A 15844-nucleotide genomic window follows, 5' to 3' on the forward strand; every position below is an offset into this window, starting at 1 on the left:
AAAGGGTATTTTGTATGATTCCTCAGTTAACAAGGAGACTATAACATTATACAGAAGCTCTACTGTACTTTAATTTAGAGAAAGCAAGCCTGATTTTTGCGCAGGCATTGAAGCAATTATCTGGACACACTATTATTGATATGTGCCCCATATAAAATAAAACTACAGCCTCTGATGCAAATTGTGCATACTATGCAGAACATGCTACGGCGTGATTAATACAACAAACCTCTTAAATCATAAAAGCCTAGCAGATGTTTTATGCAAAATTGAAGATAACGGGCCAGAATTTGCTGGGAAAATAACAGCGAGTTTAATGCGCTCGCCGTTATTAGTGGGTAAATCGTCCAGCAATTTGTGGTGAGGAAGAGATACCCTGCGAGTTGTGAATCACCACAGATTGCTGGATGATATGTGCTGCTCTGCCGTTAGCCTCGCAAAAACGACATCTCGCACTTAACCTCCCCGTGAGTTTCAAGAAATCGCTACATTTGCGCATTAATTACAAATTAGCCTCATCGCAGAAAGTTAGGGCTGGTACTTAACAGCACAAGGCCCCTTTTAATGAGATTTATCTTCCTGCAATGCCACTCGACCTCTCCGGCCCAGAAAGGGAACAATTGAAACTGTGGAGCCTCATTTCTTTTTCTATACTTTTCCTTCCTGTCTCTTTTTGCTCTCTCTTAACCCAGTCTATCTTCCCCTCTCTATTTCTCTTTAGGTAGCTGATTTGACTCTAATTCACCCTATTTCCTTCTCCGCCATTCCGGTTTCTTTCTCAAACATTAAATCTCATTGGTTAAGGAGGTTGACTGTTGTTCCCGTCGTTCACTAAGGTCGCAGATGCCCTGCTGATGTCGGTGCAACATTATCAGCTCGACACTGCCAGCAATTTGCAGCGCAAATGTTTTGCAAGCTGACATGGGAGGGAAAAGTCTGACTAACCAGGTACGCACTACTCCAGCAAATTCTGCGCCATTATAGCAAGCCACAAATGATTGCAAAAATCCAAAAGGGCAAACTATAAATGACGTGAGAACTTAGTTATGTGTTAGAGCATCCGACCGGATTGATTTTTTTGTTGTTCATTACACTAATGGTCGCCTAAAGAATATTAGTAAACGGGGAAAAAAATACCATAACTAAACCGAGTTAAAGAGTGCCAAATTCCGTGCAAACTTTCATGTGATGTTGTAAAAATGAAAATCCAGAGAAAAAAGGATTTTATGATAAAGTACCAATACCTGTCAATACAACAGTAGTTGCAGAATCTGTGCGTCGGCCATTGACAATACCATAGAAATAAATCACATAATTAGTGGCAGCTATGAGATTGGAGAGCTCGGTGGTTTGCATGTTGCCTGGTACCGTGTACTTCAGTGGCTCCGTGAACCTGTCAGAATCTATAAGTTCTATAACAAAGCTTTCAAATGCCTCGTCCTTTCCCGTCCAAGAGAGGCTGAAGCTGTTTGAGGTAATGTCTGAAACCTCTAGGTTGCCCACTTCAGGTTCTGCCTCTATAGGGATTGTTTTGGAAATAAAACTTCAGCACTTTTAAAGCAACACAACAAAAGAGTACAGATTAGCTCAGAATCAAGTGGCACAGTCTAACACTCAGATGATGCTTGTCACACACCTACTAATACAATCAGACGTCTCTAGATTGCTCTGCTATTGTCTGGTGAGACAGTGTTATTTGTGCTGGTCTATGAAACTTAAATTTAAGAAGTAACTATGCTACTTAATAAATCCCTGAATAGGATTTTCTGCTTTTTTCCAGTTCTGACGAAAGGTCATCGACCTGAAACGTTAACTCTGTTTCTCTCTTCACAGATGCTGCCTGACCTGCTGAGAGAAACAGCATTTTCTGTTTTTATCCCTGGATAGGATGTTCTATTCAAACTCTTTGACAGAACCCTACATTGTCTTATTGTTCAGCACCATTAGGCATTAACTTTATGGTTCTGCAAATATCTTTAATATATCGTTTTAATGGCGACTTTCAAGGATATATCTAGTTTCACCTGTAACAGAATTGGAAGACACATCACCATGAACTGAATGTCACGTCTGCACTGCTGAACTGGATCATTTTGTATAATCGTGACTTCTCTTTTACGGAGATAATACTATCTTATAGTTGCACTAATTTCTATTGCATACAAAAACATACTTTCAGCATGCCTGTCGATTGTTAATTGGAAGCTTGAGTTATGATGGTAGAACGCTTTTCCCTAATTATAAAAGGACATCAAGAGTTATAAATAATATGCTTCTCAAAAATATGCACATGAATTTTTAACCAAACACTAAAGGAATAGCATACAGCTATTATCTAGAGTAAGTTTTTGCAGCAGTTATTTATAGCACACTGCTCTCTTTTTTTGTGTTAAATCTGAATGTCTTATTATTGGTATTTTTTCCCCCCCAAAATGAAAAATGAAATTATCGAGTAGTTTCGTCATCCATGGTATCTGGAGCACAAGCAAGAATTATTGACAATCCGGAGCCATCATTAAGATTAATAGGAATAAATCCAAATTACAATTAAAATGCATGTTCAATTTCAATACAGATCGATAAGCAGGTGTGTTATAAAAACTAGATGCTAAAAAAAATTAGTGATATAGAATCAAATGATAGCAGGATAACTCCAGCTGAAACACAAATACCTGTTGTAGCAACTGCACTAACCGTGTGCAAGTGCTGTCCTTGATAAAGGCCAGAGAGATAAATGACATAATCAGTGCTGGCTAAGAGATTTGAGATGTCAATAGAGCGGCGGTTGCCTGAGACAGTGTGCTCCGAGGTTTCGAAGAACCTGTTAGGATCTGTAACGTCTACTACAAAGCTTTCAAAGGTGCCATTTGCTGTCCAAGAGACAGTGAAACCATCTGAGGTAATATTGGAAATCATTAGGTTGCTAAGTTCGAGTTTGGTCACTGAGGAAAGGAAATAATGGGGTGGAAAAAAGAAATTCAGTATACCAGCAATCAATAACTCTTCCCAACATGCAACCTATAGGTTTCAGTGATTAACTGGATCATATAGCTTAACACAGCCGACGGCAAATCACCAATATTTGGAGCTGCCGATCAACTCTTTGAGCTCATGAGAAAGAATCAAGATTCTTACAACGTTACATATTTCTGAACTCAAAAAAACCTAACTGTTAAACATAATCAGAATAGATTTGAGCTCTTTGAAAACAGTAACATTGTAACCAATGAATAAGACCAATGTACAGATATGATTCATGTAATAATGGGTGGGACAAAGTTCAATGGAATATAAATACCAGTTGAGGAAAACACCTATGTTACAATACTGCTTTCTGATTTTGAGAAAGTGAATCATATAATACAAAAATGTAATGTACTTTTAAAAAGATATAATTTGCTATCAATTCATTCTGATTTATATATGTCCTTAGTGTTTTTAAGGGCAAAATCATGGCCTTTTAAGAGAGACTAATATTGTAACCATAAACAAACTTTTAGCATTTGAGAGCCTTGAAAATATGGTCAAGCTGTTTATATCTTTTAAATGTAAATATTTAACAAAAGCATGCTGATTCATACAAGTAAAACATTTCAATATCAGACATAATCTTAGAAATTACTGTGGGCAATATTACTGGATAAACATTTACTGCATTCATAGGAGATTCCTTTGTTCACTATTTTAGCAGAGCTCTTGGGCTACAAATTCGGTGCATTTGCACCTCCCTTTAGCATCTCCAGGGGGCGCTAATGGGCACAAACGACTTTTCGCCCGGGCGCGGTGCCGCTAACGCCTCCTGATATATTCAGCAGGAGTTTAGCGGTGGCGGTGACCGGAAGCGTCCCGCTCCGCTGCTCAGGCGATGACGACGTCATCACTGTGCGCAGCGCCCCGTTTTCACCCCGCCTGCAAAACTGGCCCGCACCCCTTGAATCTGCGCCGGGTGGGGACAGCGACTGATTCAGGGGGCGGAAACAGAGCGGCAGGAGGCTCGCGGGGCACGAAGTAAAAGGGAGGTGGTGGGCAGGGGGGAAAAAAAATAAATAAAAATCGGCCAACTTACTTGCGTCTTTCAATGTGGGGTCAGTACTGCAATCTGGCAGCCCAGCACTCCTCGCGTGCCGGGCTGCTGGCACGGCACCCCGCTCCCAGGTGGCCCAGGTAGGGCCCCGCAGAGTTGTGGGCTTGGGCCCTCCTCTTTAATGAGGGAAGGAGCCCTTCCATGCGGCAGCACTACGTGGCCCAGTGCATAGTGCTGCAGAATGTACTGCTCCAATATTCGGGGTTAGCGCTCTAAGAAGGAAGTGGAGTGCTTGAATTAGTGCTCCACCTCCTTCTTGGGGCGCTAAAACTGAAGTTAGCAATCGCCGGCGATATTTTTTGCCGGGTACTAAATTTAGCGCCCCGGCGATGGTAACAACCCAAAATGGTCGCTAACGAATTTTTACCCCAAATTAAGGCTCGTGTTAAAATAACAGACAAAGGACCATCATATGAACATGTTGAGGATTCATTTGCTGATATCTCCCAACAGAAATTTCTTGGCTGTCATCCATAATATGAGTGTGAATTGGATGGATGTCAGTGCCGGATGTGAAATACTGCCTTCAAATGTGAAATGCTGTCTTTCCATAAACTGGCGTTGCAGAATATAGAGGCAGGCAATATATTTTTGTCATTGTGAGGTGGCTTAAGATTTTACTACTTGGCATGAGCTGGTAGCTCAGGAAATTGTTAAAGTGTGTGGAGTCCAGTGATTATTTTAAACAAAACTTTATATAGGGGTTGAATTTCCATGGAGGTTCTCCCGATCGTCTGTCGTTACCTCGGCATAAGACAGAGGAAACTTCAGAGAAATGGTGTAAATGCTGTTTACGCCATTATTCCAGCAGATCATCCACCAAAGTTTCAGTGGACAATCTGGAGAACTGTCATGGAAATTCAACCCTTATGTCTGCTGGCTTGACCTAAATATTCAGTATTACTTTAATACTATGGAGCATATTCATGTCTAGAGTTTAGTATTTTTTTCAACAATTTAGAGATGAATGTGCTGGTTAAGTGAACGTTCATTGTTTCTAATTTTGTATTGAGTGAGAATGCTGGGCAGGCATCATGTGAGGCAGTGGGAAATGCAGACATTCACGCATCACAGAAACAATGCACTTCAAGTCCCACCTTTGAATAGGCATAGACAGGATAGATTTGTTCTTTATATTCTTTCAATTGTTACATTCTTTCTAAATTAGAGGACTCCAATGTAAGGCAATTTGGGTAATTCATGTGTTTGCAATACCAAATTAGAACAAGGGCTTCCTACTGGCTCTGATGGTTAACGTAGGGAGCAACTGAGCTATATAGACCAGAGAAAGTCTGGGGTCCGATCCCCGGTCAGTCTGTGGTGAGATGCTGATCTCACTGAGAGCCATGCAAGGGGCCCTAGCACCCTAAGACTCAGAGGAAAATGGACCATGATTCCTGCTCTTGACTGCCACCCAATGACCCCTCCTGGAATAGTGTTGGCATCAGTGGAGGGTAGAATCTGCTTGGCTGTGATGTCTTAGTGGCAAAATAGCCTACTGGCATTTTTAGCCTGCCACTTGGTGAGATACCACAGGGTGACTGAAATCCATGGATCTATGCCCCATTGATAGTCAATCATTTCAGAAAAGGGTTTGTGTGGGGGTTGGGTGGGGGGGGGGTGGAAGGACAATGCTTTGAAGCAGTAGTTCTCATCTAGCAGCACAATGCTGGCTGCTGATATATTTGTTAAAAAAATTGTAAAAAGACAAAGTCATAATTTAGCTGCACAAACGTTCAGTGTAATATGTGAAGCTAGCACAAGGAAATGTTTTATGTGAGGAATCAAATAGGAGTGAAGCTTTGCGTGGTGCACATGTATCATTACAGTCGCCATTTCTTAACCAAGGTAATTCTCACTGGTTGTACACTGACGCGCATGAACAAAGATTGAAAGTAGACTTGGATATAGCTTAAAGAAAGACTTTCTCTGTTAATTCGTAACACAAACAATTGCAAGCAGATATTACAGACTATTACCACATTGACAACATGTTTCTGGCTTTACAAATTGCATGTTTCATGCAACCATGCATTTCTACAGTTTGTAATAACAGGCTTGCAAACTGCTCCACTTAATGGGTTGACATTTATATTTACTTGGCTCCATAATAAAGGGGGCTAGAAAGAGGAATTAAGATTTATGAAAATGCCAAAGCACTCATTCAATAATTAACAGTTAGTAGGTATTTGAGACACTGCATGTCATGACTATAATACTTTGAACAGTCGATCTGCTAAGTATTACAAATACAACATTACTGGTTAAAAAGTTATTACGATCTCCATCATGAGTAGGGTTACCACCTATCAGGTTTTGAACCATTTATTGAATGAGCTCTTTAGAAATTTTGATCTGAAAAACCACATTGCCAAACGTGTGGATTTTAAAATAAAGCCCATGTTCCACTTTTGTATTTTGCTGAGGCGATAATTATTTCAATTTTCCATGATTTTCCAATGCAACAAAGGAAATATCGCAACTCAAATCATAATTCCCACCTTCTTGCCTTTGGCAAAAGGTGGCAGCCCTACGAATGAGATAGATTTTCGGAGTCCACGAGAAGATAGGCAAAGGCAATGCCAAACCATTTGTACCCAATGACTAAAGGTGGTTTGCCATTTTCACACAGGCACAGATGCACGCAAAACAGTCTCTTCAGGCAACAAACCTTCAGGAAAAATAAAGGTCAGCTTCATTAGTACAGTGCAACATCTCTGCTGATACAGAGTTTGATGCATTTCCTTACTGTTGTACAGAGATGTTTAATTGTTGCAATGAAAAAGCAAACCGGCATTAAAATTCATGCAGTTTTAGGGCTGTCTAGAAACATTCCATCATTGCTGCAGCCATTCAGCAGCGGCCATTTCCTATAAATTCATATGAAAGAATCAGTGAATGATTTGAGTGAGATGAAATGTCATTCCGCTTTGCAATGCAGGACCTGTAATATAAAAAAAAGTAAAACCTGGAGGTACATTGTGCAATTATAAAATAAACGGTGCCATTGATGGACGCGTTGTTCTTTTCTGTGTGAAGAATAAGAAGGCAGAAAATAAATATATATATCCAAATACCTGTGTGAGCTTCAGTGTACAGTGGCTTTGTTCGCTGACCATGAATTATACCATAGATGGAAATCTCATAGTCAGTAGCAGCAGGCAGGTCTGGGATGTCTATGGAATGCTGATCACCTGGTACTGTGTATGTTAGTTGTTCGAGCAACCCATCAGAGTCTGTAATTTCTATAACAAAGCTTTCATAGGGCCCGTCAGCGGTCCAAGAGAGTTTGAAGCTGCCTGAGGTAACTTCTGAGACCATTAGGTTGTCAAATTCAGATTCTGGCAAAGTAACAAATTATATGAAATATCAAATTATGAACTGCAAAAATATACAAAGAAAAGGTTCTACAACCGCTAACATGTCATCGTGCAGTCTGGAATATAATGAGCGATGAAAGGAATGTTATAATCACTAACTGCTCAGAGGCAACAAGAAAAGGCCTGAAGCGGATCACGTGATTTACAACCTGGACATAAGTATGTATGAGGCACAGGGAACGTATATGCAACAAACGGTAAGCGAGAATCTAAAAGTGATCCAGATAATGAGGTAGCACTGTTACAATGGGTTAGTACGGTATGGAGCAATGGCGAGAAGGCAGCAGAGTTCCATTCAGTGTCACTGTGATTAGGAAAAAACCCAGAAAGTAAAGAGTTACCTGTAAAAAGAATATATTAGGTGGAAGTACATGCAGAATACAACTGCAAGGATGCGCTCGTACATTCAAGTTGAGTTTATCCCTTCATCCTGGAGGGTTAAAATTAATAGCTGCCCAGTAGTTCTTATCTTAAAAATGTCCACACCAAACATGCGATGAGTCAATGCTGAGAGGCTGTTTTGTCAGTCACTAAGCTATAGTAGGCTTGCAGCTAGCCCCATCATTTACTGCTCTGCCTAGAGAGGGGTTATTTGAGACAGTGGGACTATATTGCGCTGTAACTCAGAAACATAAAATGGATCATTTTATATCACATCCTGCAAATCATTTTAAAATGTTGAAATGAATTTAGCCAAAGAGTAACGTTATTGATAGCTATGAAGGGTCTAATCCATAAACAAGTGGGAGAAAAGGTTTCTTGGTGGCTCATCTTATAATCGCACTGTGCAATATGGAACTGAGCAATACAGACCAGGAAGGTCTCTGTGCTAGCCGATCTCTTCCTGGCTGACAGTAGAATATCCCCAACACTATTGGACTAGGTTAGAATTTCCACTCCGGATTGACATTCAGTGTCTCTGCTGGATAGTGTGCACGTGAAGATTAGGTGAGAACAGGTTCAGGCTGGACCACGATCGCTGTTAATGCTGAGCTAGCTGATCTCTATACTTGCCCTCAGCACTCCTGGGTTGGAAACAGAGGGTAACTGGCCTGGGTCCTTGGTTGGGCATCCTATCGAACTGCCTCTACTGGAAAGTGCAGTTATGTGGGCTTGGGAGTGTGCACACTCAGGCATAACTGCAATGATCCCATGCAGTCTAATTAACCAAGCAGGGCTCACACGTGAAGAATAGCCACTGGAGGGCGTTGCTGTCTGTGCAGCCAGACCCCAGAATGAGCGAGCGCCGACAGGAGTGGAGGAAGAAAACTGGAGAGGAAATTTTATAAGACGACAAACCGATATTGCTGAAGCGATATATTTCTCAGCGCGTCATTTTCAGCTTTATTACATAAAGCATTGTGAGCATTTTCTGTACCCAAGATTGGTATTAAGATACTTAAAGGGGCCATTTAGCGAGGCTCTCGTCCTGACGTGGAGCCTCATTAGACAGAAGCGGAGTCACAGAATCTGATCTATTTAAGGCCTGTCACTGGCCCAGGCTCCCATTTAATGAGGCTCTATGCTAGGAGTGGAGTTTTTCAAATTTACCCTGTAAGCGCTCCTTAATTTGCTTTGAACAAGTTCGCCTGAGAGTTCAAAATGTCAGTTGCTGTGCATGATAACTTAAAGACAACTGTAATCTCCTTCAGCCCCACAACCCCCCCCAAGATATCTGCGCTCCTCTAATTCTGCCCTCCTTGAGCATCCCTGATTATAATCGCTCAACCTTTGGTGGCCGTGCCTTCTGTTGCCTAGGCCCTAAGCTCTGGAATTCCGTCTAAACCTCTCTGCCTCTCTACTTCTCTTTCCTCCTTTAAGACGCTCCTTAAAACCTACCTCTTTGACCAAGCTTTTGGTCACCTGCCCTAATTTCTCCTTATGTGGCTCGGTGTCAAATTTTTTGTCTTAAAATACTCCTGTGCAGCGTCTTGGGACGTTTTACTATGTTAAAGGCGCTATATAAATACAAGTTGTTGTTGTTGTATGGATTTCCATTCAAAAATGGACCCCATAAATGCATTATAAATAATTTGCTTTTAACTCCATTCTGGAACTAAATCCCATGCAGTAGTACAAAGTGGATGTACCATTGGATGGGTATGTCTCAGAATTAGGTCAAGAATCATAGTGACCCTACTCAAAACAAACTGCCACAAAACGCCATGCTGTGCCCATGCTGCGGCATTTGAACAAATCGGACAAAAAACGTATATTAATCACTGACTGAAGCTTTGGGAGAGTTAGAAATGTATGTCTGTCACATGCAGAAAGCAGCGATTTATCCTGCTTCCTAATATGTCGCAGCTCAGCACAAATGGGGGATGAAGAGAAAGTTCTGCCAATGAATGAATGACAAGCTTTTTGAATGCGAATAAAGGGTGGTGCACAGAAGTCTGATCTTTTCCTGGATAACAGAAAGAAAGAAGTGAAAAACGGCGTGTCGATGAGAGAAGTGCAATTTGATGATGAGGAGGAATACCTGTTTTCGCAATATCTTTCAGTGGTTGCGAGAGCTGGCCTTGGACTACTCCATAGAGATAAATCTCGTAATCAGTGCCAGCTACCAGCCCTGTTACATCGGTTGTATGCTGATCACCCGGTAGGGAAATCTTCAAAGGGCTGCTCAATCCATTAACATCCTTTATTATTAAAAGAAAACTATCAAAAACTCCGTTCTGTGCTGTCCATGATAGCCCGAGGCTGGTGGAAGTTAAATTTTTTACCACAAGGTTCTCTGGCTTGGCGACTTCTGAGCTTGGAGAATGTGTAGTGGCATAGTCAAGGGATTCTGTAACAGATGTTTTTGGATTAGAATTAACTGGATGATCCACAGGATAGCTCCTTTCATAACCTGGCTGGGTGGGAGAGGCCCTGGCATCCTCAGTGACCCTGTCTCCACCTGGGGTTTTCATAAGTGCTAAAAGGTACATCAGAAGTTACATTGTTTTGCCCCTAAAAACTTAGTTATAATGAGCAATCCCTTGTTGAATTCTGAAAAATAAAAAAAATCTGTGCTTCGTCATCTTATAGTTTTAGAACCTAGGAAAGAAGTTTTGATTAAACAGGCCCCCCCCAACAGCATATATTCATTGCATATTAGTTTAAATTTGTAAATAGTCAGACTTAACATTATTAGTCTAATACACTTTTTCTACAGTAGGTAGTAGTAGAGGCATTCCTATTATACTGAGGGCTGATTCTAAGCTATGTTTGTCTGCATCTGGGATTACATTTTGCGGCACAATGATTTTTTTTCATTTCTTATTTGTTCAGTCATAATATCCCCCCCCACACCCCCCTCCCCCTCTGACTTCCTGGGCACGGCTTCATGGGCACCAGCACCCCTTCAGTACCTTGCCCATGTGGCCATCCTTCATCTGTGAGCCTAGACAGTGAGTGTTGGCAGGCAATTTGACTGCGGGCGGGTGGGGGGGACATCACAGCTTGATCCTGTTGTCACCTGGCATTCACCCACGCGTGCTTTCCAGCTGGATTCACTGGCTAGCAATTACAAGTGGGAAACCTGGCTGATTCTTCCTCCCCTTAGGCCAACAGCACTGAGGCCAATTGTAGCAGCTGACTGTTGCCCGGGTTGAAATCAGCTCACTGAATACACACTGGGAATTGAACTAGATTTCTTTCTGGACTGTAAGCCTTAGTATTAACCGGGTCATCGTGGAGCTGCAAATAATCTGTGAATTATAACAAATTCATCGACAAAGGAGATAATGCACAGATTAAATTGGAACAGGAGTAGGTTATTCAGTCCCTTGAGCCTGTTCCGCCATTCAATTAGATCATGGCTGATCCCTATCTCAATTCAATTTTTACTCCATGTCCCCTGATACCCTTACCTAATAAAAATCTATCAATCTCATTTCTTGAAAATTTGACTTATACTTGGATACGCACTTGAAGTGCTGTGACTTACAGGGTTAGGGACCAAGAGCTGGAAAGTGGGATTAGGCTGGGTAGCTCTTTCTCAGCTGGCACAGACATGATGGGCCGAATGGACTCCTTCTGTGTTGTAAATATCTATGATTCAATTAATCCAGCATCCACAGCCTTTTGGGGAGAGCCGTGCCTTCAGCTGCCTAGGCCCGAAGCTCTGGCATTCACTCCCTAAACCTCTCCGCCTCTCTACCTCCTTTAAGAAGCTCCTTAAAACATATCTCTTTGACCACGCTTTTGATCACCTGTCCTAAGATCTCATGTGGCTCGGTGTCAAAAGTTTGTTTGATAACGCTCCTGTGAAGCGCCTTGGGGTGTTTTACTATGTTAAAGGCGCTAAATAAATGCAAGTTGTTACTGTTGTTGATGCTGGAACTACTCAACAAATCAGGCAGTATCTGTGGAGAGAGAAACAGAGTCTGACGAAAGGTCACCGACCTGAAACGTTAACTCTGTTTCTCTCTCCACAGATGCTGCCTGACCTGCGGAGTATTTCCAGCATTTTCTGTTTCTATTTCATATTTCCAGCATCTGTGGTATTTTGCTTTTGTTATTGTTGATGGGAGAGTTCCAGATTTCCACTACCTTTTCTGTGAAAAAAGTGCTTCTCATTTCAATCGTAAATGGTCTGGCTCTAATTTTATGATTATGCTCAGTTGTTCCAGATTCCCCCAACAGAGGATTTTTTTTTTCTTATCTACACTATTGAATCCCTTTATCATTTAATTAAAACATCTTGATAAGATCACCCCTCAATCTTCTATACTCAAGGGAATACAAGCCACGTTTATGCAACCTGTCCTCATAATTTAACCCTTTAAGTCCTGGTATCATTCTGGTGAAGCAGCACTGCACCCTCTTGAAGGCCAATATATCTTTCCTGAGGGTCAGTGCCCAAAACAGAACACAGCACTCCAGATGGGGCTTGACCAAGGCTTTGTATAACTGCAACTGTTGGGAGGACTCGTAAAAATCAACATTTCATTGTGCAGTACACACATCTGCTGCATATATGACAAATAAAACAAAAATAGAATTGAACATAACTTCCTCTTATTCGCATTCCAACCCCCTTGAGATAAGGATTCTCATTCCATTAGCCTTTTTAATTGCTTTTTATAGTACTAGCTTTTAGTTCTTTGTGCATATGGACACCTAAATCCCTTTGCCAAGTCCTGAGTCTCTCATCATTAAGAAAATATTCAGATTTGTCTTTCTCGGATCTGAAGTGTACGATCTCACACTTCCCCACATCTGCCATAATTTTACTCACACACACAGTCTGGCTTTGTAATTGTATCCTCCCGTTTACATAACTTACTGTGCCTCCTAACATAATGTCATCTTCAAATTTGGATATGCAACTCTCCATTCCTTCATCTAAGTCATTAATATACATTGTGAAAAACCGAGGCCCCAGTAGAGATCCCTGGGGAACACCACTTGATATATCCCGCCAAGCAGAGAACGTTCCCTTTATCTTTGTCTCCTACCTCCGAACCAATTACCAACCCATTTCACAAGGTTACCTCCAATTATGCGCGCATTCATTTTTGCTAATAACCTCTTGTGCGGGACCTTGTCAAATGCAATGTATTTTAAAGTAGTAACTCAGCCACAACTTGAAGTATAAGAATAAAAATCAAATTGTTAGTACTGAATACCTGATTACTGCCTGAAATGTACTGTCACCCTAAATTCACTGCCTGGTAACTATTATTTGTAATAAATACCAGATTGTGAATTGTTATTTAAAAATTGCTTTTCTTGCCATTGTATTGCTATGTTTCTTTCATATTTAGACTCGCTGGTGCTAAACCCGATGAATTAATAGGCCAACGTGTAAATGTATAAAATGTTTATACTTGAATAAAGGGTAAATAGTGACATGAATCTTGTCATTCGTGTGGAAATGACTTATGTAATAATACAGGGTGGCCTGCTGGTGGTGCTGTCCAGGGAGAGTATAAATACTCGGGCATGGGCCCAGCTTGCTGAGGACATTCTTTAACAGGAACTAGTGAAGGACACAACTAGATCTCCATGTTGAAAAACAGTTGATTAAAGCCTCGTTTAATACTCAGACCAAGTGCCTAGTAGTTTTCTTACGTCAAATAGCATTTTATGTTTTAATACCTTAATGATTGGAATCAATGGCCTAGGTATTCCAATCACCATTGCGACTAAGCTAGGCCAATATCTTCAAATGTATTTTCTATATATGAAATAGAGACCCCATCCTTGCAGCACTAAAGAGGAAGCTGATTTATAGAAACTGGATTTAGCAGCATAAGCATCGATTTCAAAGATCATCAATAAAAAAGGTTCTTTAATGCGTCTGACCAGTCAAATAAAATCAAGCAGAAAGAAATTAATCATTCTAATGATCCCTTAGTCCCTGTTTTTGTTTCTTTTTTCATCATTTGGACTTTAAAATAGGTCAATAATGACCCAGAAATTCCGTTCGCAGCCCTCCCGTGGGCGGAAGGCTGCGATTTGGAAAAATCTCCGCCTGGACCGGAGGGTTCTCGGGAGGCGCAGAGTTCCTTTGCTGTGCTTCTTCAAACTGCCGGTGTGCAGGGCCCGCGTATCCCAGGGGCGCAGGTAGTTCGCAGCGTCCCTGGGATCACGTGGGCCATGGGGAGCCAATCAGAGCAGGGAATCTCCATTCATAGATTTGACAGGAAGACCTGTCAAATCTATGAATAGAGATCAGCCCCAAAACATAAGTAAAACTTCAAATAATTTTTTTTTAAAAATCACATTTTTAAAATGACTATAAATTACATAAATTGACTATTTTAAACAAAAATTTAAATTTTTGAAAAAAAATTAGTTTTTAACAGGGCTAAAAATAAACTTACCTTTCTTTAAAGTATTTTAAAATGATAAATCAGTGGAAAGACATTTTTTTTTTTTTTTACTTTCTTCAACTCTTAGCCTGGTAAAAGCAGGCCTTGCATCTGTTTTTCCAGGCGCAGCTGTTTCCGACTTACCTGGACTGAAGCAACTGTGGAAAAAAACGGAAGTTTCAGCCGTACGTGCTGCCTCTCCGGCGCAGGCGCTTGACCGGTCAAGCCCTTTCTTCACAGAACGGAAGTTCCGGTTTCCAGCGCATGCCTAAAACCGGCACTTCCGTTGGCCCTACGGGTGAGTACGCAGCACGTACACACCTATAGGGAATGGAATTTCTGGGCCAATATGAATGGCATTACTGTTTTTCCTAATTGTAGATGCATGAGGGGACTCTTACTCATATTTTTAACCCACCCTGATAATGCTCATTATTGCTTTTTGAAGGTGAGGTTGTTATTCTAAGGTCAGCGCTGGCTCTCCACAATAGAAATGATTTGGCCAATGGCATTCCTGCCTGTAGAAGTCTGGCTATTTGAAAATTGTTTTGCAGATCCTGACCAGTCATAACACATGAAGGTCTAGACTGGCATGATGTAGGATATTATATATATATATATGGGGATATAGACAGTATAAAATGCTTTTATAATGGCAATGAGATGATGCAATGCCATTGCCATTGCATTGTGCCTCATACCATCTGACCACATCTTGACAGTGATGGTAATAGTAACATAATCTAGACCAGACCATGCAGTCCTGCTAGAAAGAGAAGAATGTAAATGACATGCCTCAGGCATCCACACAGAAGTATTTTGCAAAGGGATTTGAATGATAAAAGGATGAGGGTCATTTGGTTGCTCAGTAGCTCATGCATTGTGCCCAGAATGGTACAGGCATAGGTTTGACCAGTCTGATCTCAGCCTCTAATCTCACTGCTGGGAGATGACCTGTAGAGGCCAAGATTTTCTCAACAAGGAGGCAGAGAATATTGCAATGAGTCGTCCCAGAGAACTCTTGCACTCATCCAAGAGATTAGATATAGAGCGCTATTGGCAGAAGAATCAAATCTTGCTGCTTAGCCATCTACCTTGGCCGGGTCTATTGAGTGCTAAAGGGAGATCAATAGAATGGAAAGGGAGGAAATCAAATTTACTCTTTACATGGATTCTCTGTTAGTGACTGAAATATATTAAAAAATCCATGTTATATCTGAGGTCATGAAATAAGATTAATACCATCATTAGGGATCAACATCTGGGATTTAACAGATTTAACTGACCAATATTAAAGGTGTATTAAAGCTATACTTTTAAAGTTAGTAATCGTTTGAAGTTTAATTCCAAACCACTAGAGTTTCACTGAAGGTAAATTCAGCATGGTCATCTCTAACCATCATTGGATATGTCTCAGCATATGTACACCCTAAGGATATGAATACACCATATGAATCCTGAGGCAATCAATTTTCAATGCAACATTCTATTACAGTGTAAAAACCTTAGCCAAAGCACTTCCACGGTGAATTAGGAAGCCCATCAACCAGCCCTCATGTAGATCATGTTTTACA

General features: G+C 41.0%; 1 protein-coding gene across 18 annotated transcripts in view; it reads right to left on the reverse strand.

Annotated features, from left to right (window-relative positions):
• Window positions 1-15844, reverse strand: part of tncb (tenascin Cb) — a 496701-nt gene that overhangs the window by 41201 nt on the left and 439656 nt on the right. For 9 of the 18 annotated variants that reach the window (XM_085965818.1, XM_085965817.1, XM_085965815.1 and 6 more), the window contains 4 exons: window positions 9947-10255; window positions 7162-7425; window positions 2673-2942; window positions 1245-1517 (listed from right to left, as the gene is read on the reverse strand). The exons of 2 other annotated variants lie outside the window; for them this stretch is intronic. In XM_085965818.1, coding sequence (XP_085821944.1) covers window positions 1245-1517; window positions 2673-2942; window positions 7162-7425; window positions 9947-10255 — 1116 coding nt within the window. The remainder of the gene's footprint in view (window positions 1-1244; window positions 1518-2672; window positions 2943-7161; window positions 7426-9946; window positions 10256-15844) is intronic. 7 more of the 18 variants (XM_085965826.1, XM_085965824.1, XM_085965827.1 and 4 more) reach the window with 2 other exon arrangements.

This window comes from Somniosus microcephalus, chromosome 23 (assembly GCF_052327205.1).
Source record: "Somniosus microcephalus isolate GS21.2 chromosome 23, FLI_Smic_1.0, whole genome shotgun sequence".
Lineage (NCBI taxonomy): Eukaryota > Metazoa > Chordata > Chondrichthyes > Squaliformes > Somniosidae > Somniosus > Somniosus microcephalus.